The sequence below is a fragment of the Triturus cristatus genome, chromosome 2_2 (assembly GCF_964204655.1).
Source record: "Triturus cristatus chromosome 2_2, aTriCri1.1, whole genome shotgun sequence".
NCBI lineage: Eukaryota > Metazoa > Chordata > Amphibia > Caudata > Salamandridae > Triturus > Triturus cristatus.
The window spans coordinates 815,390,739-815,414,392 of NC_140582.1; the positions used below are offsets into that span (position 1 = coordinate 815,390,739).

At 44.1% G+C, this 23,654-nt stretch overlaps 1 protein-coding gene across 3 annotated transcripts in view; it reads left to right on the plus strand.

The window, feature by feature from the left end:
* LOC146862826 (uncharacterized) overlaps positions 1-23,654 on the plus strand; it is a 354,446-nt gene that overhangs the window by 17,155 nt on the left and 313,637 nt on the right. For all 3 annotated transcript variants that reach the window (XM_085643304.1, XM_085643305.1, XM_085643306.1), the window contains exon 2: positions 49-176. In XM_085643304.1, coding sequence (XP_085499430.1) covers positions 151-176 — 26 coding nt within the window. In that variant the 5' untranslated portion in view covers positions 49-150. The remainder of the gene's footprint in view (positions 1-48; positions 177-23,654) is intronic.

Sequence of the window (23,654 nt, forward strand, 5' to 3'; positions counted from 1 at the left end):
ATTCGACTTGGATAGTTTTATATTGTTAACCCTATTGCTCTATTTCAGGAAGGCGATAAATGATTTTGAAGTAATCTAGTGGCAACAGCATTAGAAAACCTGAAAATCTATCGTTACCACTGCCTCGGAGCATTAAAACGGATCTTCAAAATGGAAAAAAAACAGGATCCAAAGAGGTACAGTAATGTATGTCTGATCGTACGGGGCCAAATAGAGGTGCTGCATATAGTTTTAGATTCAATTGATTTGTATTAACCTTTTAACACATTTGAACAAAGAAGCAACAGTACACTTGCTTTCAGACCTCTCGAAAATGTGTTCTCTATTCCAGTATCAGAGGGTTCAATTCAGAGGATGCATTATTTCCTTTCAATAGATTTTCCTGCCGAGCCCTTTCCTTGGCCCGCTGCCACACATCGCCCCCTCTGCACCAGGTTCCTTAAACATCAGACATACAGAATGTGATAAAACAGCAGATTTACCACAGTGATAGACACGTTTCCTATAGCATTAGTTTTTGGGTGACCAGGAGTATGACCCTCAGGCACCGTGGATGTGCAGCCTCCATGAGTTCAGGGACATGTAGTCTAGAATTGGGGACCAGTTGGCAAGGAATACATTATGAGTGTTAATAAAGAGTGTGCTATTTTCTTCACATCCAATAGTTTCCAAAGGTTCCAATATCTCTCAGTTGTGGCGGATATAGATTCATTTACAAGGGAGTAGCCAGACAATTAAAATACCCCCCCACTTTGAACCAAAGCTCTGCTAGCACCAAGCAAGTGAGCCCAACCGTGCCTAGAAGAGGTCCCTTGTCTCTTGCATCCAAGCATCAATCCATTCATCCTTTTGCCCTTCCATACACACATTAAATTCCGCTATTCCCCTTTTACATTCTGTCATCCATGCATTATTTAATCTATCATTCAATCTTTCACCATTCCGACCATCTACTGGCTATTCCATCCATCCATTGCAAATTCCATCCATCCATTTGCCCATATATCCATTATTTAACTTATCTATCCATCAATAAAGCCTTTTATCTATCAATCAATCCCTTTGTCCGTCCATACTCTGGGATTTCCATTTATTCTGCCCTCTGTCCACCTATACATCCACCTATCCATTGTCCCACTCTGTTACCCATCAAACCTTTCACCTACTCATCCATCCATCCTATCACCGTCCTACCTTTGTTTTACTTTTTCTTACATTCACCTTTCCTTCCTCTAAGCCTTTTCCCCTTTTCTATCAAACCATCTTTTTTATAGCATTAATTACGAGCTTTTGTCTGCCAAGTTGCAGGCAGAAGAGGCCCATAAAATGCCCCACCCCTGATGAAGTTACTAAAGTGGGGGGGTTCATGACACCCCTGTTCCTTTCCCAGTTTAGCAGCAATATCTGTTGCAGGTGGGCTCCCTAACTACTTCTCCTGTAAAGTAATGCATATGTCTGTTCACATGGGGGACTTAACAGATTTTATCCAGAGCTTCTAGGCAAATATGTTCCCACTCATCATCAGTTTAATCCAAAGCCATCTCCCAAACCATGGCAATTTTTAAATACCCCAAAAGATATCTGTCATATCTCCCCTGACACTTCAATCCCTTAGAAAAGTCTAGCGATTTTCCCTCCATTTATCATAATCCAGACAGGTGCAGAGAAATAGTGGCACCATTTTTTCATGCATGTTTCAGTCCCGTTTTATATTTCATGTTCACATGTCATATATGTAATCAGTGATGTCATCAATGATGTCATTTGAGATGTCATCAGTAATGTCATCAATGATGTCATAGATCATTTCATGAGTGATGTCATATGTGAGATCATAAACAGAGCATGGTGGCAGCACAAGTTATATAACTGGTGAATTTCTGGGTTTTTTTTCAGATCAAAACGTTAAAGTTGTCACTGACAAATCCACCTAAAAATAATGCTACTTTAATCTTTTTTTCAGTGAATAGAGAGATAGATAGATAAATAGATAGATAGAAGGATTATAGCCTAAAATGGTTTTGAGACATCTTTTTCTTTGTTTGCCACTCTTTCGCCAAAGCCTTTTGGTATTTTAAAATCTTCTACCTACAGGAGGAATGTAGTGTTTTATGTAGAAGAAACATCTTGTGCCTACATGCCCTTGCTTTCAGGAGCTTATTTAGTCTGACTGTGAATGATTTTGTGACCTTCATCCTAATACTATTGTTCATCATCGAAGAGATTCAAGAGCCAACATGGGAGTAGCAGAGCCCTCTTTTTAGTAAAACCAACATGTATTTTCCTTTGTGCAAAAGTCCTAACAATACCCTCTAGCAGCACACTCCATGTGTATTGACAACCACCATGCTTCTATTATTGAAAAACAACGTGGAGAGCAAAGGAAATGCAAAGGGAGTCTGTTTTTGCTGACTTTGTTTCAAGTATCTAGCATAAATCTAGTGACTGAAGCTACTTACAGGGTAGTGGGTAGTAAAGGGTTTCTCCTTCCAACAGACACCTAAGCGAATGGATGAGGCTGTAGTGGCTGTACAAAATGCAGAAAATAAATAGAAATAGAAGTTATCATCCCTCTCCCTCTTTTTGGTAGCACCAGTTGTTTGAGGGCGCTCGTTATTAATTTGCTGTCCCAGTATATTTCATTTTGTCTATTCCATCTGTTTTATGCCGAGTGTTTGTCGACTTCTAATTTGTAAAAACATAAAAATGTATAAATGTTGTGGGAAGCGCTTCTTATTATAGCGAGCAATACAGCCAGTTTATTATATTGAGTGATTATACCCACTGTGCATGTTGGGATCATGATTATCCCAGACCGTTTGCTAATGTTTCTATAGCTGGATGTGCGATCTATCCTAAAAGAATTGAAGGCATTAAAAGTGATACAAGTTTGTAACCAAGTCCTGGGCACACGTTCAAAGAAACATTAAAGAGTGTCAATCCACAGTTATTGAATTACAGGTGAAATAACAACAAGGGTCGACACCAGTAGATACTTTTTTTCGAATTGTATTAATAACCAGCCGACACGTGTTTCGTCACCAGGTAATCACCCGTGACTCTTCAGGGCTGAATGTATTGCAGTATCGCTGGACCGGTGATAATTCCAACCTGGTCAGAATGGGTAAAGTGAATCTGAGTAGATAGCAGCGTGCAGTGGAATGAAAAGGAAAGGACGGGTACGTCCCTTTCCCGGGACTACGGGATCCAAAAGATTGGCGGGTATGTCTGTTGTGAATGCGTCCGGCATGGGTTGCGGCGGTGCACTGTCGGGATCCGTCTCGCTTTCCTGTTGCGGAAGGCCTTTTCATTCCACTGCATGCCGCTATCTACTCAGATTCCCTTTACCCGTTCTGACCGGGTTGGAATTATCACCGGTCCAGCGATACTGCAAAATTTATCCCTCATCTCCATTCAGCCCTGAAGAGTCATGGGTGATTACCTGGTGACGAAACACGTGTTGGATGGTTATTAAAACAATTCGAAAAAAAAGTATCTACTGGTGTCAACCATTGTTGTTATTTCACCTGTAATTCAATAACTGTGGATTGACACTCTTTAATGTTTCTTTGAACGTGTGCCCAGGACTTGGTTTGAATTTCACTGTGTGGGCCCTTGCCCTAATTTTTCTGGGGTTTTTTGGGTTTCTCCTGACCTGGCTGCACCGTAACTATTTTGTAGCTTTCTTACTTTACCGCAAACTGTCTTGAGCGCCATTCTTCCTGTTCACTTAAAACCCCACGCAGAACCAGTGATACGAGTTTGTAGTCTAGCTCATTTCTCTTTTAGAAGCATGGGATTGAGGATGTCCAACCTATGCATATTTGCTTTACATCTGGAGACATCTTGGAACACTCACAGCTGCTCAATAATGTGTACAATGGCTCAGTGGACTCCTGCAAGGAGACAAGAAGGTCATCCAGAAAACAGACTGCTTAAAAGAGTCTCCACCGATGTCAAGCCCCTTTACTCCATTAGTATTCAAAAGATTCAGAGCTAGAGATTCCATCATTTGAGCAAATAACAAAGCGGAGATAAGGAATCATTCATGGTCACTTTCGCATACATGGATCATGTTCAACAATCTACATTCCTCTTTATCAGCAAGCTTATCATGCCTGGTGCCCACAACCCCATATGTTCCACAAGTCGATGAAGTAAGCAGCCATCAGTGTGATGAAAAGCCTTCTCCATGTTGTGAGAGAAACGATATGTTGGGAGAGGAGTTGGCCTAATGGCTACGGCGTCGACCTCAAATCTAGAGAACCGGGTTTGAGTCTTGGCAAGGACGCCAAAATCCTGTGATTCTGAGAAAATCACTTAATCTCCCTTGCCTAACAAAAATGAATGAGTCCTCCTGTAAACGCAACTGGTGCTCATGTAAAGTGCTCTGATACCCGATACCTTCGGGTCAAGTTCGCGCTATATAAAACTCCGTAATTGTTTTTTTTTTAAAAACCATTCATGAATACACAGGCTTGATTTTTGAGGTAGAAAGCCTTTCTACGTGTCCGACTGTCCTCCACCAATGTAGCTTGAATGGTCTAGATGACATACCTGTGTCTTAACTAGGTTTACTCTCTTAAACAAGATTTTGTCATCAACATTAATCAGAGTAATTGGTCTGAAGGATATGGATACCACAGCCATTGAACATGGATAGTGCGATGGCTCCAGATACTCAAATGTAGCTGAACAGGCCAATAATGATGCCCAGTAGAACTGAGGACACAATATTACAGGAGCCTTTGACACCACCTGAACTAGGGATGCGGTTCAACGCAACGTTTTCATGGCCAAGAGTACTTATTTCATTATAGGAGATTTAGAGGTTTTCTTTTCTTTGTTGTTTGTTTAGTTTTGTCAGGTCCAATATTGTGGTATTATTATGGTGTGAGATATGATGATTGTTTGATAGAACATGTTTGTCTTTATAAACATTTTATTATCAAATAACATTTCATTAATATATCCCAGCACATAATTGAACTGAATTGCATTTTATATCGAAAATATAAACGACTTTATTCTAGCACTAACCCAAACCACACCCTTTAAGTAAAGTATTCTTTTTATTTTAATAAATAAAACCATTTTGGGAATCAGAGACATTGGACATGAAGAATGTCATAGGATACCATCTCCCATTGGATCCCGGAGTTATGATCTTGGGCTAAGACCATGGGGCTACAAAGGCTTATGTAAACAAGATTGGTTTATTATTATGCAAAATGTGGGTGCATCAAAAACAAGTATAGCCTTAAAATTAAAAAGAAAGAAGGACTGCCATTATCCCAACAGTATCATAGACTGTGGTCAATCCCACTCACTTTAACGTCTAACTAGTAATCTGGAAGGGGCACAAATGAACATTGAGGACAAGTGAAGAGCTCTACTGGATGTCCATTTTCGGGCTCTTCTAAATGCCCTATGTCCTTGAGATGGAGAGTGATGAGAATATTTGAGTGAATACCCCAAAATGCAGGAAATTAAGTAAATGTGCCACTCTACCATGCACTGTGTTCTCACAAATGATGTAATGTGCGATGTTGTAAGTGTTGTTGTAGATGCTAATATTTTAGATGGCATAAGCGATATAATATAAAAAGGTATAAGCAGTGCATGGAGAAGGCGTGAGTTATACTTAATGTAGTGTCACTAGGCTACTGAGTTCAATATTCTGGGCCTCATTTATGAAAACTGTTGCATCGCTGTGGCAAAACAGCAATGAAACAGTTTTCACTGCGCCCTCCTTGCGACATGATGGATGCGCCATATTTATTGTACGGCGCTCCATGTCACAGGGAAAGACAGATACATCAGGATTCCTGAGGTATCTGTCGGTGCAAAAGTCACGCATTGCTGGAATTCTATCGCAGGCATGACGCAACTCCAGCAATGTGTGAGGAAGCCTATCTTCAATGCACTGCGTCACTCTTATGCCTGCCATAAGGCAGGCATAAGGTTTTGAAGCAATGGCTTCCTTGAAGTGGCGCACTGAAATCTTATAGATTTTAATGCGCCACCTCTACAAGGCTTTGATGCGGGGGAACGCCCACCCTGCATACTTTATACCCGATGCAGGTATAATGTTGCACAGGGTTTTACAAGGTGACTTACCTGTCTAGATGCGTCACCTTGTAAATATGGCTCAACGTGGCGCATTGTTAACGCCGCTGCTGCATCACAAACAGTGACATAGCGGCGGCGTAAAAGTATTGCAAGGCCTCATAAATAAGGCCCTCTGTGTATAGAGGTGCGCAAGTTATAATAATTTGAAGGTGTTGCTTAAAATACGAATTAAATGTATGAATATAAGTTTACAATTTAAAAATGTTATATAGTTTAAGTTTGATTTGTATATAAACAATTAAATAGTGATAGTAATCCAAAGGTGGGGCTTAAATTATAAATTTAAGGTAACACTATCACTTTAGAATTTGTAATGTTTGTGTAGTTTGTTTGGTTTGTATAGAAAGAACAAATACAGTTTTCCTAACTATAACAAAAGTTAAACCTTTGTTTTTTTTCATTGAATTTCAGTGTTATTAAAAAAATAAAAATGTGTTTCAAATTGTAGAGTTTAGTGTAGTGTCATAAAGTAGAGTGGAAGAGAGAGTCATACAGTGTAGTGTCGTAGTGCTATAGTGTGGAGTACAGTGGAGTAGACTGCAGTGTGGTACCTTGGCGTGGCGTACAGTGGAATAGCATATTTATTTATTTATTTATTCAGTGTTTCTTCAGTGTTTTATATAGCGCGAACATGATCCAATTGGGTATCAGAGCGCTTCACAATTCTATAGCATTATAATTCTGACAGTTAGTTAGATGAGTCCTTTAAACAAACTACCAAGCATATAGATTCACTTTTAAGTGGAAAACATTTGTACTTTAAAAATAATACATGTCCTAAAGATTACTAGAAATCAACTTACTTTAAAATAATGTGTGTCCTAAATATTACAACGTGTGACATGTTAAATAATATATGTCCTAAAAGAATACCTCATATGGTATTTATTACAGTGGACTGTACGTAGCATACAGACTGGTTGTAGATTATAGATCTATATCTGGGAGTATGATCTAGGAAGAGCGATCAGATAGTTTCACTCTTATAAGTTGGAGGGTTTGTTATCCTGCATCTTCTGGAGAGAGCATATTATAGAAAATCGAAAGATTGTCGGTTAGTCTCTAATTAGTCCATAGATGTGTTCTGTCTGCTGTTGGTTATGGGAGGAATTTGCTTATTAGAAAGATCTTAGCCTCCTTTTTGAATACTGAAGTGGTCGGGAGTTTTAAAATGTTTGGGGGAAGCAAATTCCATATTCTTGGTGCAGCTCAAGAGAGTGCTCTATCGTATATTCTCTTCTTATGGGAGAATGGTGGTTTCAGTAAAAGATCTCTGATGCTCCAAGAAAATCTGCTTCCTCCAGATATCATAATTTTCTGGGCTAGGTACATTGGTGTTTTGTAGTGTACCGCTTTGTGTGTGATACACGCCATCTTTGGTTGGATTCTTGCTTTGTATGGCAGCCAAGCGAGCACTTTCAGATGTGGAGTGATGTAGTTACATTTTCTAGAGTCTGTCATGAGTCTTGCGGCTGCATTGAGACAAGCTTTTAGTGGAGTTGTTGTGATCTTGGGTAGTCCTGAAAAAGTTGTACATCCGTATTCAATCCTCGAGATGACTAATGCCTGAACTGCCATTTTAAGGTCTGATGTTTCAATGAATGGTTTCAGTTTTCTGAGATAGCTCAGGTGGAAGCGGGCATTTTTTGCCATCGTGTTGATATGAGTTTGCATGTTTAGGTTCTTATCCAGCGAAATTCCTAGAGACTTGGTTGAGTTCACTAGGATTGGAGTACAACTTAGGGCAGTGATCATCTTGGTCCATTCCTTCATCACCAAAGAGCTTTTGGGAGGGTGGCGAAATCATAAGGAATTCTGTTTTTTGCGAGTTTAGTTTAAGATGATTGCTTTTTAGCCATTGGACGGTCCTCTTTAATGCCTCGTTCATTGTCTTGATCTCCTCCAGCGATGTACTCTTAATGTACATCTGTGTGTGATCTGCATACATGTGGAAGGAGATGTTCACCTGCTGTAATATTTCGGTTAGTGGTTCAACATAAAGATTAAATAGTGATGGGGATAGTGTTGAGCCTTGTGGTACCCCAGTTTGATTAGGGGATGGTAAAGACAGTTTTTGATTCACCTAGAAATCTTTGCGATCTGTTCTCTAAGAAAGATTTAAAACATTCTAGGATGGTTTCCGATAATCTTATCCTTTTTTCAAGTCGCTCAAGTATTTTGACATGGTTTACAGTGTTGAATGCAAATGAAAGGTCAAGAAGAACTAGAAGACAGGTTTCATTACAGTCTAGTGCAAGAAGGGCATCATCCACTACATGCAGAATTGCTGTTTTGGTACTATGACCTGGTAATGTGTTGTCTCAGTTGTTGTTGCACAAATTTTTCCAGTCCTTTGGCTACCATGGGAATGCTGGTTACCGGTCAAAAGTTATTGGGGTCCGAGGGGTTTTCTGTTGGCATACAGTGAAGCAGTGTGGAGTGTGGTACAGTCAAGTGGTGTACAGTGGAATAGCATACAGTGGAGTAGTGTAGAGTGGAGTAGAGTCGAGTGGAGAGTGGTACAATCAAGTGGCGTACAGTAGAATAGCTTACAGTGCAGTGGTGTATAGTGGAGTGACATACACTGCAGTGGTATAGAGTGGAATAGCTTAGAGTAGAATGGCATCGATTGGAGTGGCGTAGAGTGAAGTGAGGTACAGTGCAGTGGTGTACAGTGGAGTGGCGTAGAATGCAGTGATGTACAGTGGAGTGCCATAGAGTAGAATAGAAGACAGTGGAGTGACATAGAGTGGAATTCCGTAGACTGGAATGGCATAGAGTGGAGTGGCATACATAGGATCTCCCTACAGTAGAATAGCTTATAGTGGACTTGTGTAGTGGCATAGAGTGGTGTGGCGTAGACTTGAGAGGCATAGGATAGAGTGGCATTGAGTACAATAGCAAATAGTGTAAGGGTGTTGAGTGGAGTGGTGTAGAGTGGAGCAGCATAGAGTGGAGTGGTATACAATGGAGTGATGTATAGTTGAGTGGCATAGACTGTAGTGGCATAGAGTGGCATAACGCATAGAGAGTAGTGGCGCAGAGTGGAGTTGCGTACAGTCAAATAGTGCAGAGTGGAGTTGCATTGATTGGCACAGCGTAGAGTGGGGTGGCATAGACCGAAGTGGCATAGGGTGGAGTGGCATACAGTGGTATAGCGTACAATGGAGTGGTATAGAGTGGAGTCGATTGGAATAACGTATAGTGACGTTGCATAGAGTGAATTGGCATATTGTGTAGTGGCTTAGTGGAGTGAGGTATACTGTAGTGGTGTACAGTGAAATAAGGCAGAGTGCAGTGGCGTAGAGTGGAATAGCATAGAGTGGAGTGATGTACAGTGGAATGGAGTAGAGTTAAATTGCATGTGGTGGAATTATGTAAAGTGGAGGGGATTTGGTGAAAGCCACACCAGCAGACAATCTTCACTTCACTCTAAATAGACCTTATGAGAAGGGGGGTGGTTTGTCAGTAATCTACCATAAATCTATAACAGCGTCGTTTAAGCCCTCATCGAATGATGAATGTGAAGTTTTGGATTTTATTTTTTATTTTTCATGTCACTACACATTTAAAGGCACTCTCATTTATAGACCACCTGGCCCCAGAATCCAATTTATTACAAAAGCTGCTTCTCTGTTTGAAAATGGGTCAAGTGCCAGTTCTTGCACCATCTTAGGAGATTTTAATTTTTATTTAGAGGCACAAGCTTATTCAGATACCTCAAATTTGATAGATCTGATGAGTAGCCTGAACTTAAAGCAATTGGTCAATGGTGCTACCCATAAAGCAGGACATACTTTGGATGGCATATTTTCCAATAACGATCTGTTTTGGGTCTTCTTCCAGTGGTCTGGTCAGACCACAAGGTAGTGCTGTTTAAAATGACCATGCCAGATCGACATACTATGAAATCAGTCCACCAACAGACTTGGATGAGGCTGTACTTCAATACACCAACTAACTGGTTGGAAGCAGCCGGAAACAAACTTGCCCCCAAAAAACTTCTTCGATCTAGCAGGGTACGACCCTCCTCACCGTGGTATACCCAAGAACTTAGAGACCAGAAATTGGTCTGTAAGCACCTCGAGAGATCCTGGAGGAGGGAATATAAGGATTACGAAAAAAATGAATATAAAGTAGGATTAGCCCATTATAAAAAGATGCTGCAAGAAACAAAGCAAGAGTTCTTTGTGAAGAAAATCAATTCAGCCAAAAACTCTACCAAAGAACTTTTTAAAACAGTAACTTCTTTAGCGTATCCAGCCCCTCCGCCTATTCAGGCCAATCAGGAACTGTGTGATAAAATTGCGAATTTTTTCTTTGAAAAAGTAGATGACATTTTTTCATCTTTCAGTAGCACTGGGAGCAAGACCTCCACCAAATACCCACTGGACGCTGAGACAGGAATAACTTCCGGGTCACAGTTGATCAAGTTCACTGCAAGTACCACCATAGACATTTCTAAAGTACTGCTGAAAGTGAAAACGGGCTTGCTCTCTGATCCATACCCAGTCTTGTTTTTAAAATTAGCAGCTGAGCCTGTTGTTTCTACCCTGACCTCTATTATAAATGCCACATTTACAAAAGGCTATTTCCCCAAACTGTGGAAAGAGGCATCGATACTGCCCTTGCTCAAAAAGCCGAGTCTAGATCCTAAAGATGTGAACAATTACAGACCTATATCCAGACTCCCTTTTCCTGCAAAAATTGCAGAGAAAATCATGAATGAACAACTTAGTTCCTTCATGGAAGAAGCTGAGGTACTAGACCCCACTCACTATGGCTTTCGCAGTGTCCATAGTATGGAAACTGCATTGCTTAAATCTACCGAGGAGATCAGGGTCATTCTTGATCAGGGAGGAAAAGCAGCTATGATTATGCTGGACCTCTCCGCGGCCTATGATACGGTCCATCGTGCATTGCTGATGGACCGGCTGCGAGAGATTGGAGTACAGGACTCGGCATGGAAACTACTTAAATCATGTCTGTCAGACAGACAACAGACAGTCACCCTAGGCGAATTCTCAACCAAACCGTACTCTCTGCCTTGTGGGGTCCCCCAGGGGTCATCCGTAAGCCCAACACTTTTTAACATCTACGTGTCGCTATTGGCACCCCTGATTGAATCATTTAGTTTCAATCTGACCTCATATGCAGACGACACCCAAATTGTGGTGTGGCTAAGGCCAGGAGAGTTGCAGGGAACGGCATCCAGATTTCATGACTGCATGATAGCGGTGGGCAACTGGATGGCCTAAAACTGTCTCAAACTGAACTCCAGTAAGACGGAGGTAGTTTTGTTCAGTAATGACGTCAACTTTTGGACCCCGGAGTGGTGGCCAGACATACTAGGTCCTCTTACCACACCTGTTAAAAAGGCAAAAACTTGGGAGTCTGGATAGACAATAAACTCAGCCTCAAGGACCAGGTGAATGCTGTAGTCTCGCCCACCTCCTACATTCTAAAAGCTTGTAAGAAAATCATGCCAGTCTTGCCTAAAGAAAGCCACCAGTTAGTTATCACTGCTTTAGTGATGTCCAGACTGGATTATTGTAACAGTATATATGTCACTATCCAGGAATGGCTGATGAATAAATTACAACTTCTACAGAACGCAGCAGCCAGATTGCTGACTGGCACGCCAAAACATGCCTCCATCTCAGCTGAGATCAGAAGGCTTCACTGGTTGCCGGTTCGAAAATGGGTGCAGTTTAAGGCTCTGTGCACAGTACACAAAGCCCTCTATAGAATCGGGCCCAACCATCTCAAAATGCAATTTCAATGGTATACACCAACTAGATGGTTACGCTCTTCAGAAGCCGAGGACGCCACTTCCAGAGGACACAACGCACAGAGTTTGATGAAGATGTTCGGGTCTCTCTCTATCGAATGATGGGACCTTTGGAATTTTAATCACGAGCCTTCAATTTACTTAGAATTCGAACACGAATTTATTAACATCTACATCATACCAGATGTTGCCTTGAACTGCAGTGAACGTCTTGGTGCTTCATAACACCATTCTTAGTGCTCAACTTACGACATCTCATTTTTGGATGCACTATATCTAAAGAGGATTACAAGTGTCATTTGATTGATCCAAGATCACTCAAGATCCTTAGAAAACTCTACGGGGACTTCCAGAAGAATATTTCGAGTTACAGTTGTATAAACAATTGCTTCGAGTCATCTACATCAAGACTCCTATGAATCTTCCATTTGTTTACTAAATCGCCACTGATATTTGTTTTTCCATTTACTTTTATTGTATTTGGGTTTATTAAAACCGTACTGACTACTAAGTCAGATAATATATACACAAGTGGTTGTGCTCTGTAATTGATATATGCTCTTCAGAATCTAAACTGGTGCCTGTGCCTTTTGCAAGAAAAGCCAATTGGGGTGGAAGATGTTTTGTGGTTGGTGCAGCCAAGGCATGGAATGGCCTCCAGATGCATCTTAGAGCCTTGCCAAACCTGCTTGCCTTTAGAAAGGCTTTGAAGACTTGACTCTCTTCTGTCTAGTCTCAAGTTTTAGTTTTCACCATTTTTCGCTCAGGACCCCAGTAGGACTTCATGTAGCGCCAAGACACCTTCGGGTAGCAGTTTGCGCTTTAGAAATGTCAATAACATTAACATTAACATGGAGTGCAGTGGCGCAGAGTTCAACAGCGTAGAGTGGAGTGTTGTAGAAAGGAGTGGGGTAGTAACAACCATTAGAACACACTGGAACAACCATTAGCATTCATTTCACAAACCCACGTGTGCGAGTAAATTTGACTTACAATGAAAATGTCTGGATGTACGATTGCTATATATTGACAAAAGGAGACCTTGCAAATGTAAATCTTTTTACATAATGGTGCGCCTCAGTACAGTCCGCTTAAGTGGGCATTCCATTGCTGTGATTTGTCTGAATAGCTTGGAAACGGATCACTGACACAATAGCAAAAACAACAATATTGTGGAACAAACATATTGTGTCAAAATATCGTTTATAAAAATATTGTGTCCTTTTACTTATAATGGTAAGTAAAGCATAACGAAAAAAATATCGTTTCACATTTAATATCATTAAAAAACATACAAAAATATTGTTTTTTAATATATATATATATATATATATATATATATATATATATATATTAAAATAGTACATTTTAAATATTTTATTACGTAGCATTAATATAATGTAAATGAAATACATGTCAATAATATTTAATAATATATAAAATATATAATCATACACACACACATGTGCGTGTATGTTTATATATGCATATATATAATGTAACACTATTATTAAAAATACATATTTTGGGGGGAAGAGCCTAGCGCTTGACCAAGATGGCCGTGTGAGCCTTGAGCTCCCGGGACCCACGCGCCCTCCGTCGATTATCCTGTCTTAAATCCTGTTCTACATGCACGGCATCCTGCAGATGACTCATTGCTGAGGCGATTGATGCTGCCCGGGTTCGGATCGCCCACCGGTAACCGGAGTAGTGCACGGCGGAAGATTGAGGCCTATCTCCGAGGGATGCCAGGGGCTGGCGTTGGCAGGATGCCCGGCCACTAATTGAACAACAGCGGCCTGGCGAGGGGTGAACTGGCGGACGGAGAACGCCGTGCTTTCACTTTCACTTTCTCGCCCTTTGTTTGCCTAGGTCCGGGAGTGCCTCCTGATGCTTCACTATCCTCCGGATGCCTAGCGCCCTGCTCTGACTGGTTATTGCAGATCTGGCTTCTCCTGTTCCCTCTGACTGAGAGAGGGTCGTCTCTTTGCACCGGATTGCTCTGTGCCAGAAATGTCGGGTAAAGCAGAGGTGAATAAGCTGAAACCCAAGGCTACCAGGCGGGGAGCCTATACCCAATCCAACAATATGGATCGCTATGCCCAGCAGAAGGGATCGCCTGGTGGATCGGGCCAGTCGCTGGACGTACAGAAAGCTGCCTCATCCCCGACCTCGGAGCTCTCGTTGCAGGATGTCATGGGTGCGCTCGAGGGGATGCAGGCCTCCATTGGGAGACAGTTTGATGCCCTGGCGCATAAGGTGGATACTATCTTGGTGGATGTCAACCTGATCCGCGCGGATTTGGGCAAAACCAATGAGCGGGTTAAGTCCCTTGATCTCAAGACCACAGGCCTCGCTGATGATGTCTCGGAACTTCAGACCGAAGTTCGTAAGCTGCGAGCCGAGAACGACCTCTCCGCCCGCCGGCTGGAGGACTTTGAGGGCCGGGCCAGGCGCAACAACGTGCGCATTATTGGGGTCCCGGAATCCTCGGACGAGATCTCCATAGATCTGCTCGTGGAGGACTTGGTGCTTAACCATCTGAAGCCTAAGGGCCTTGGGAAGTTTTTTGCAGTCGAGCGGGCTCACAGAGTTCCTGGCGGGAGGCCCAGGGCGGGAGCCCCTCCGAGACCGATTGTTGCCCGGATCTTTTACTTCCAAGATCGGGACGCTATCCTGCAAGCATCGCGGGTGACGGGCCCGGTCCCTTTTCAGAACGCCTCAGTGAGTTTCTATCCTGACTTCACCCAGTTGGTGCAAAGGCAAAGGCAGAGTTTCCTGGGGGTGAAGAGACGTCTTCGGGAGAGGGATCTGAAGTACGCTATGCTTTTTCCTGCCAGATTACGTGTGGTGTATGAGGACCGGACTTTCTTTTTCGAGTCGCCTGTCATGGCCGGAGACTGGTTGGATGCTTTGCCCCGGCGACGGACTGGCGGGGATGCTGCCACAGACGTGGAGGGTGACCGGGATGGGCAGGGTTGATGCCTTTGGAGCCAGACTGACTTGTTTTGATCTCGGACAATGACTTGCGCTGATTGCAGTACTACGGAGGGTTGCGGGAGGAAGATGGGAGCTCTTTCCTCCCTCAGGGTACTTTTTGTAGTTTTGTGTTTTGGTAGGGCGACAGGCACACTGCAAGTTGGGGGGGCTTTGTAAGCTGCAGCAGGGGTGCAGGGTGGGGGGGAGAGTTGGGATGTTGGGGTTGTTGTTGGGGGGTTTGTTTTTGCAAGGCGTAGTAATGATTGTCAGGGTTGTTCAATGGTGGCTCTTCGGGTGGGGGGTGGGCCTCTTTGTGTGTTGGGATGGGGGGTAGGGGCCTAAATGTTATTAGCTGGAATGTTAATGGCTTGGGAGATCGTATTAAGCGGGGGATAGTCCTGCAGTTCTTGAAACGGTCTTTGCCGGATGTGGCCCTACTGCAGGAGACACACCTTATAGGTAATACTTGCTATGCTCTTAATAGAAAAGGTTACAAATTCATCGCTCATTCGGGATTCTCCTCAGGCTCCAGGGGTGTGGGTATCCTGGTTAGAGCCTCACTACCTTTCGAGGTGGACTCCACCATTGTTGATGATAGGGGGAGGTTTGTGGCGGTGGCGGGGAGGTGGGAAGGAAGAACGTTGGTGTTGGTTTCGGTTTATGTCCCTCCTGCCCTGCAGGCCTCCACGTTTGTAGATCTGGGTAGGGCCTTGTTGGACCTCCCGGAGGGTATGTTAGTGGTGGGGGGAGATTTTAATGCTGTCGGCTCTGGGTTGCTGGATAGGTACCCGCCTAGGGACACCGGGGGGGCTCAGAAGTGGCTTCCAGACTTTCTAGATACCCTCGGCTTGGTAGACTGCTGGAGGCTCCGGCACCCCACACAGAGCCAATATACCTTCCACTCCGGGGCGCATGGTAGTCTCTCTCGGATTGACTACTTGCTCACTCTGGCTGCGCATGCCTCATTGGTATCGGAGGCTAGGCATATGGCGCGGGGCATATCGGATCATTCGCCAGTGTGGGTCCGGCTGGATGTCGGCCGCGAGGGAGGGGGTAGGGTTGCTCCTATTAACCCCTGGTACTTTCGTGACCCTAAGATGCGTAGTGCGCTGCTGAAGACAGTTGATCACTATTTTAAGGACAATCAGGGTTCGGCTGTGTCGTTGTGGGAAGCATTTAAGACCGTGTTGAGAGGGGAGGCCCTCTCCTTGGTAGTGGCCGCCAAGCGCCGGAGAGATGGCGAGGTTATACAGGTTGAGGATGAGATTGCGGCCTTAGAGGTGGCCCTGGAGGGGGAGGTTACAGCGGCCTCACTGCACAAACTGAGCTTGAAGCAAGCGGAATATAGGGACCTGGTGGAGAATGCCGCCAAGACCCTCAGTAGGGAACAGCAGGGTCGCTTGTACGATGTTGGCGATAAGGCCGGGAAACTCCTTGCGTGGCTGGATAAAAAAGAACGTGTTAATAGAGTGGTGCCGGAGCTGACGAGAGAGGGGGGAGAGGTGGTTGTTGATCCCGAGGGTATAGTACAGTGTTTTTCGGATTATTTCCGTATGGTTTACGCCTCGGTTTCGGATAGGCCAACTGAGGATTCGTGTGACCTCCTGCGTGACATCGCTCTGCCCTGCCTTTCTGACGTAGATAGAGATGACCTCGATGGAGATATAACGGTTGATGAGGTGGCGGGTGCTATCCGCGCGTTGAACTCGGGCAAGGCCTCAGGCCCAAATGGTTTGCCGATTGACTTGTATAAGCTGTTTCCGGATAGGGTCGCTCCTCACCTGCGCGCCATGTTAGTGGAGGCGCGGGGGGGTGGGTCCCTTCCGTTGGACCAGCGACTGGCGTCGATTGTTGTGATACATAAGGACGGTAAACCCCGGGACAAGTGTGCCTCCTATCGGCCAATATCACTCCTTAATGCCGAGCCGAAAATCCTGGCTAAAATCCTGGCGGGCCGCTTGGTCCGGGTACTTGGAGACCTTATCCACCCTGATCAATCGGGTTTTATCCCGCACCGTAACACTGCGTTAAACCTTAGGCGCCTTCATGGAGTGATTGCCAGGGCGAGCACGCTGCGAGAACCAGCTATTGTGACGTCTCTTGATGCCACGATGGCTTTTGATACGGTGGAATGGGCATATCTGTGGGCTGTGCTTGCCAAGTTCGGCTTTGGCCCTGGCTTTGTGAGCTGGGTGAGGTTGCTCTATGAGGGTCCCCTTGCGAGTGTTGTGGTAAACGGGCGGGCGTCGACTCCGTTCCAGCTGGGGAGGGGCACCCGGCAGGGTTGCCCCCTATCGCCTTTGTTGTTCGCCCTTGCTCTCGAGCCGCTGGCGGCGTGGATACGCTGGCACCCGGAAATACGTGGACTTAGGTAGTCGCCCGATCACGAGGACCGTATTTCGCTCTATGCCGATGATATCCTTTTATATCTCGCCTCGCTTGTAGTGGTTTGTGACGTTCTGACATCTTTTGGTAAGAACTCTGGTCTTGTCATCAATTGGAGTAAGTCATATCTGTATGTTCTGAATGGCGATGTTCCACCTGTCCCTCGAACTTGTTCGATCCAGATTGCCCAGCAGGGTTTCTTGTACCTGGGAATTTTTATCTCCACTGATCCCACTTTGCGGTATGAGAGGAACCTGCTCCCTCCCCTGGCGCGTTTGCGGCGGGATGTTGCGGGCTGGCGGAGGATGCCGATTTCCCTCCTCGGACGCGCCGCCTTGTTCAAAATGATGTCTCTTCCCCGTTTCCTCTACACCTTGCAGAATACTCTTGACTGGGTCCCGGCCAGTTACTTTCGGGAGGTCGAAAGCCTCTAACGATCGTTGTTGTGGGATGGGCGGCCGCGCATAGCGATTGCTAAGTTGACACTTCCGTGGTACGACGGGGGTATTGCGCTTCCGGACATTCGACGTTATTACTGGGCCACCCAATTGAGCGCGATTAATCATGGTTTCTATGGTCCGGCTCTAAGCCCCGGCTACGCCATGGATCGATGGTTGTTGAGCGGCGGAAATTATCACAGAGCGTTGTACTCGAGGTCGCTGGACTCGTCCCTCACAGGGCCCACTGGGGTGGCGGTGTTGTGTGGAAGTTGGCGACTGACTCGTTGGGCTGGAAGGATAGGCTCACCCTTGCTACCCCGTTGTTTGACTCTGAAAAATTGGGGAAGCTTTGGCATACAAAAGGCTTTGAGAAATGGGACTTGATCGGTATCTCCAGGGTTGGAGATTTGCTGATTAAGGGCAGGGTGAAGTCCTTTGAAGAATTGCAGAAGGAGTATGAGTTGGGGAAATCCGAGTTTTTCCGCTATGTTCAGGTGCGTCATGCCCTGCGGTCAGTTCTCGTGGAAGGTGAGAAGGTGCCTGAGTCCTCTCCATTGGAGGACCGGATCCTCGATGGCCATATGCCAGAGAGTACGATCTCTCTTATTTATAAGAAATTGATTAATGTTCGGGCTGACCTGCTATTGGGGTTGCGGGATCAATGGACTAGGGACGGTCTTGAGCTGGATGACGAGGACTGGCAGTCTGCGGTTTCCTCTCCTAAGGAGGTCGCGATTCTGTCGCGTCTGCGGCTGGTGCAGCTCAAAATACTCCACAGAGTTTATGTTACGGGGCCAAGGCTGGTTCATATGGGATTTTCTGAGGAGGGCTTATGTAGGAGGGGCTGTGGTATGGTGGGTACCTTCCTGCATATCATTTGGGAATGTGGCGTAATCATGGAATTTTGGAGGAGAGTCCATGCGGTAATGGGGGAGGTGACGGGCATTGTTATGCAGCCGGAGGCGCGGTGTTGTCTCCTGAATGTTTGGGGGCCTACTGACCATGATGAGGCACAGACCCAGTGGGTGACTCTGGGTAACATGGTGGCTAAGCGAGATATCGCGCGCCTGTGGGGCTCCGCGGGACCCCCCACATTGGCTGCGTGGATTGAAAACATGGACTGGAGTATGTTTAGGGAAAAGACAGTATATTGCGCTAGAGGGCGCCCTCGGAAGTGGCATGCCATTTGGGGGCGGTGGAACCAATATAGGGGGGGCATATGCCTTGCCCCTGATCTGGATCCCCCCGAGGAGCAGCTCTCTCCTTAGCATTCTTTCCAGCTCTGTATATATTTTTGATTGTTAATTGGCTTTTTGGGTCTCTGCTTTTCCCCTTTTCCTATTATCACAGCACTGTGACTGATAGACGAGGGGGGTCCGGTCTCCCCTGAGGGGCAATCACCAGGTGTATTTAGTGTTTTTCGCCTTGCTTGGGTTGGGTTTGTGTTTATTTAAAATAGAACCTTTTTTGCTTCTCCTTTCTGTGCACTGTGGACGCTCATTTGTACTGCTCTTTTGAAGCTGCCGAACCTCCGGGTTGTCGGCTGAATAGCTGTGTCCCTGATTTTTGATGAATAAAGGTTTTTAAAAAAAAAAAAAAAAAAAAAAAAATACATATTTTACATTATCTTACATTTTTGGGGTTAATTTAAATTTACTACTATAAAAGGCATATATTATCTACTGGCGGTCGCCAGTAGATAGTTATAGTTAGGACCGTGTTTCTATAGGAAATCTCAAAATTCTATTTTGAATAACTTTGGCGCCGGTTGACGAATCTTCGCGAAATTTTCAAAACTAATGGGGCGCTCCGCTCAGCTACTACCCTGAAAGTCTCGGGGGGCTTCGTCAAGCGGGGGCCGAGAAAAAAGGGGGTCCCAAAACGTGTTTTCCCCATGCATTTTCCCATAGGACATTTAGTCGAAGGTACAGCCCGAACGGCTGCACAGAATTACTTGAAATTTGGCAGAGAGTTAGTCCTCAGGTCAGGGATGTGCCTTTTGCATATATGGAGTCAATCTGTTCAGCAGTTCCTGAGAAAATTGCAGTTAAAAGCACATACATATCTATAGCCGTGCACCATGCGCGCACCGTGCGCGCACCTTAACGTGCGCGAGCGTAATTCTGATTGGTTGTTACATGACAGTCAACGTTCGAATCAGTCGAAATCAGGAAGTGTCGGCCGACATTTTGTTTGTTTTCAGTGCGAGAGTGGAAAAGGAAGGTGGCGAACGTGAAAAGGGGGCAGGGTAGAGAGTTCCTGACCCCCTAGCCTTTGTCAGGGGGATCCTGAAGGACCCCGAAAGCAGAAAAAAAAATTTATTATTATTTTTTTTTAAATCGCGGGGGTGCGCGCACGGTGAAAAACCATAAAAAAACATTAAAAAAATACTTTTTTAATATGTAGTTTATTATAAAAGAAATATATAAAAAAAATAATAATACATACATAACTTAGCATTTAAAAAAACGTACAAATTCACTGAAAAAACCATAGGTTTCACACACGTTATAGTTAGGAATTAGCATTTAAAAAACCTTGCAAATTCACTTAAAAAACCATAGGTTTCACACATGTTATAGTTAGGTGGATATTTCACTCGTAAAAAACCAATGAAATTCCCCCGTTATAGTTAGGTCAGATAACTATAACTCGCGCGACCGCCACTCTATCACAAGGATGATGTCATCAGTGATGTCAAGAGTGATGCCACTGACCATGTCTTGAGTGATGTAATATGTGACGTCATGAGCAGAGGATTGCGGGCGCGCGAGTTATAGTTATCTGAACTAACTATAACGGGGGAATTTCATTGGTTTTTTACGAGTGAAATATCCACCTAACTATAACATGTGTGAAACCTATGGTTTTTTAAGTGAATTTATATATATATGTATATATACATATATATTTATACACAAATAGTTATATATATATTTATATGTGTATGTATAAATGAAACATAGGAAATATTAGCAAATCAACTGCAAAACATTAAATAAATTACCAAATTAATAAAATATAACCAACTGTAAATCCAAAAAATACATTTTCTAAAAATAGCATAAAAATGTTAAAGTAATATATAAATAAATAACATAAAATATAAAATAATATGTCTGGAGATAATAGTTATACTATTCCCAATCCATTTCATGCAACAGTAGTGAAAGCGTAGGCTTACTATTTTCACTCCAAACAGGTCAACAGTAGGGCAAGTATTGAATATAGGAGAGGTATGATTTACTATTCTACCTCCAGTCTGTGAAACAGTAGGGATAGTGTTTGACTCTGGAGGGGTAAGATTTACTATTCCCACTCCAGTCTGTGCAAAGGTAGAAAAGCATTGAAGTTCAGAGGGGTAAGATTTACCATTCCCTCTCCAGTCTGTGCAATAGTAGGGAAAGCATTAGACTTCGGAAGAGTAAGATTTACTTTTGCCATTCCAGGCTGTGCAGCAGTAGGGAAAGCGGTGGACTTCAGAGGGGTAAGATTTACTATTGCCACTCCAGGCTGTGCAGCAGTAGGGAAAGCGGTGGACTTCAGAGGGGTAAGATTCACTATTGCCACTCCAGGCTGTGCAGCAGTAGGGAAAGCGGTGGACTTCAGAGGGGTAAGATTCACTATTGCCACTCCAGTCTGTGCAGCAGTAGGGAAAGTGGTGGACATCAGAGGGGTAAGATTTACCATTCCCACTGCAGTCTGTGCAACAGTAGGGAAAGCATTGGACTTCAGAGGGGTTAAATCCACTATTCCCACTCCAGTCTGTGCAATTGTAGAAAAGCATTGAGCTTCATAAGTGTTACATTAATTGTTCCCTGTAAACTGCGCACACCCACGTGCACATAGTTGCTTCATGGGCACCAGCCACAGCCTTTAATTTGAGCGCCGTGAAAGGTATGGTCCTTTTCTTTCCATTGAGGCTCAGTGGCACTACGGCGCAGGTACGAATTTCAGGTTAGTCTTGCCATGGGCCTGTGAAATGCCTTAACAGAGCCCAGAGCAGGTGCCAGTTATCCATGCCATTTTCACTTTTCGTACCAGTGGTGGTCGGATTCACAAGAAATGTATACTTTACATTTCAGTGAGTCTGCACGGTTTGCAACATGCACACGCTTGCAAATGTTACAGGAGACAATGATTTATTGAATGAGATTTGTAAGCCCTTGTTCACAATGTTGTATCGGAGCTGCTTTTCACAAAATATTTAGAAAGTGCGCTGTACAATTGCCTCTGGTGGAAGCTACTAAAAATAAAATAATTAAATTGCTATGTTTTCCGATGGGACTTGGAGCTGGTTCCATGCACTGGCTTCGGCCCAGCACGAAGAAGTTGGTGAATATTGCTGTTATTCAAAATCTCATTACTGCTTTTTTAATGTTTTCTTTGTTCCACGTAACACAAGATGGATTAATGCTGTTGCTGTGTGTGTTTTCAGTCAGGGCCGGCTTTAGGACGTTGGTGCAGCCACACCTGGCACTGACCTTGTGAAGTATGTGGGGTGGGGTCGCTGTGTTTTTACAAAAACGTTTGGGTTTGAAAGCAGGTGCCGCTAATTTCCTTGGGTGTCTATCAGTCTTCAGGCAACAATTAAAATGTCAAGATAATAACGGTAAATGATGCTCCTGCAGGAGAGAGAGGGGAGTTTTGTCTAAAGGCAATTTTGGCTCATCCTAAAGTAGCGCAAAGAGTTCAAGTGCCTGCTGCTAAGAACATGTGACTGACGTGTACCATGATCATAGAACTGAGTGTGAGTGAACAATGAGTAGACCTATAAAAAAAGAAATGTATGTCAGAGAGAAGCTTTGGAGATGTGCGGGACGCTGTTGGAGGATGGTAGTGAGAGGATTCCTGGAGAAGGCCGTCAATGGGGGTGCTGCCAAAACGATTGTTGCACTGGGCACCAGCAGCGCTAAAGTCGGCTTTGTGTTCAGTTAACTTTACTACTGTTACTAATTTAAGGCACATACCTAAAAGAGGTGACCATTTTCAATCCCTTCTGTTGACCCTGTATTTACTGGTGTGTTGCTACCCGTTTTTCAGCCTCATCCAGTAGTCCCTGCTTTACATAACCCACCCCCACTTGCAGCATAGAGAATAGTTCTTACCATAGTTTTCAGGGTAGCATACCTATTTTCCCATACTCTTTCATTCTTATATTGGAAAACCATGTTGTGATACATAATGTCATCACAAACTAAAAGGTCGCTAGTTCTTAAGCACTCAGTAAGCCCCTGATTACAGTCTCCAAGAATAAAATCTTGACTCTACGTACATGTGGACTAGTGCCGAGATATCCAAGGGTTCTCAATGAAACCGTTTAGAAGGCCTTTTTAAAACCAGGCTTTCAAGGAAATTTTGCGTATTTACACACAAAGCACTGATGTCTTTTTGCTGTAAATCCCTTTTTTGTGAGAAAAGAACACATAAGGACTTCAATGTTAGCTTAAGTGTAAGCGCTGATTATATCTGCCCTAGGTTTGTGCTATGTAAAAGTGCCCAAAAATAAATCTGGTGGCTGAATTGCACAGTGTGCAACTGGGAAATCTGGGATCAATCAATGTTTGACAAAATTGAGTGATACTGCTGAAATACCTGATCATCAGTGGCGGCTCGCATAGGGCGTGCTGCGGGGTGGTGGGCGGGGGAGGGGCAGGGTGGGGGTGTAGTAAACTCTGACATACGACGTAATGGAGGAAAGTAATTATTAGGTTCCGTCGTGTGTCCGAGTTTACTACCCCCAGCCTACCCCTCCCCCGTCCCGCAGCACGCCCTATGCGAGCCACCACTGCTGAGCATCCTGTTTGTTCCTTAGCACATATGAAAGCCTTTCCAAATACTTGCATTCGGAATGTTCACTGTACAAAAAAAAGTCTTGTGTTTATTTGAAAGCCTATAAAGTTTGCCAAGTTAATGTGAAGGAGAGG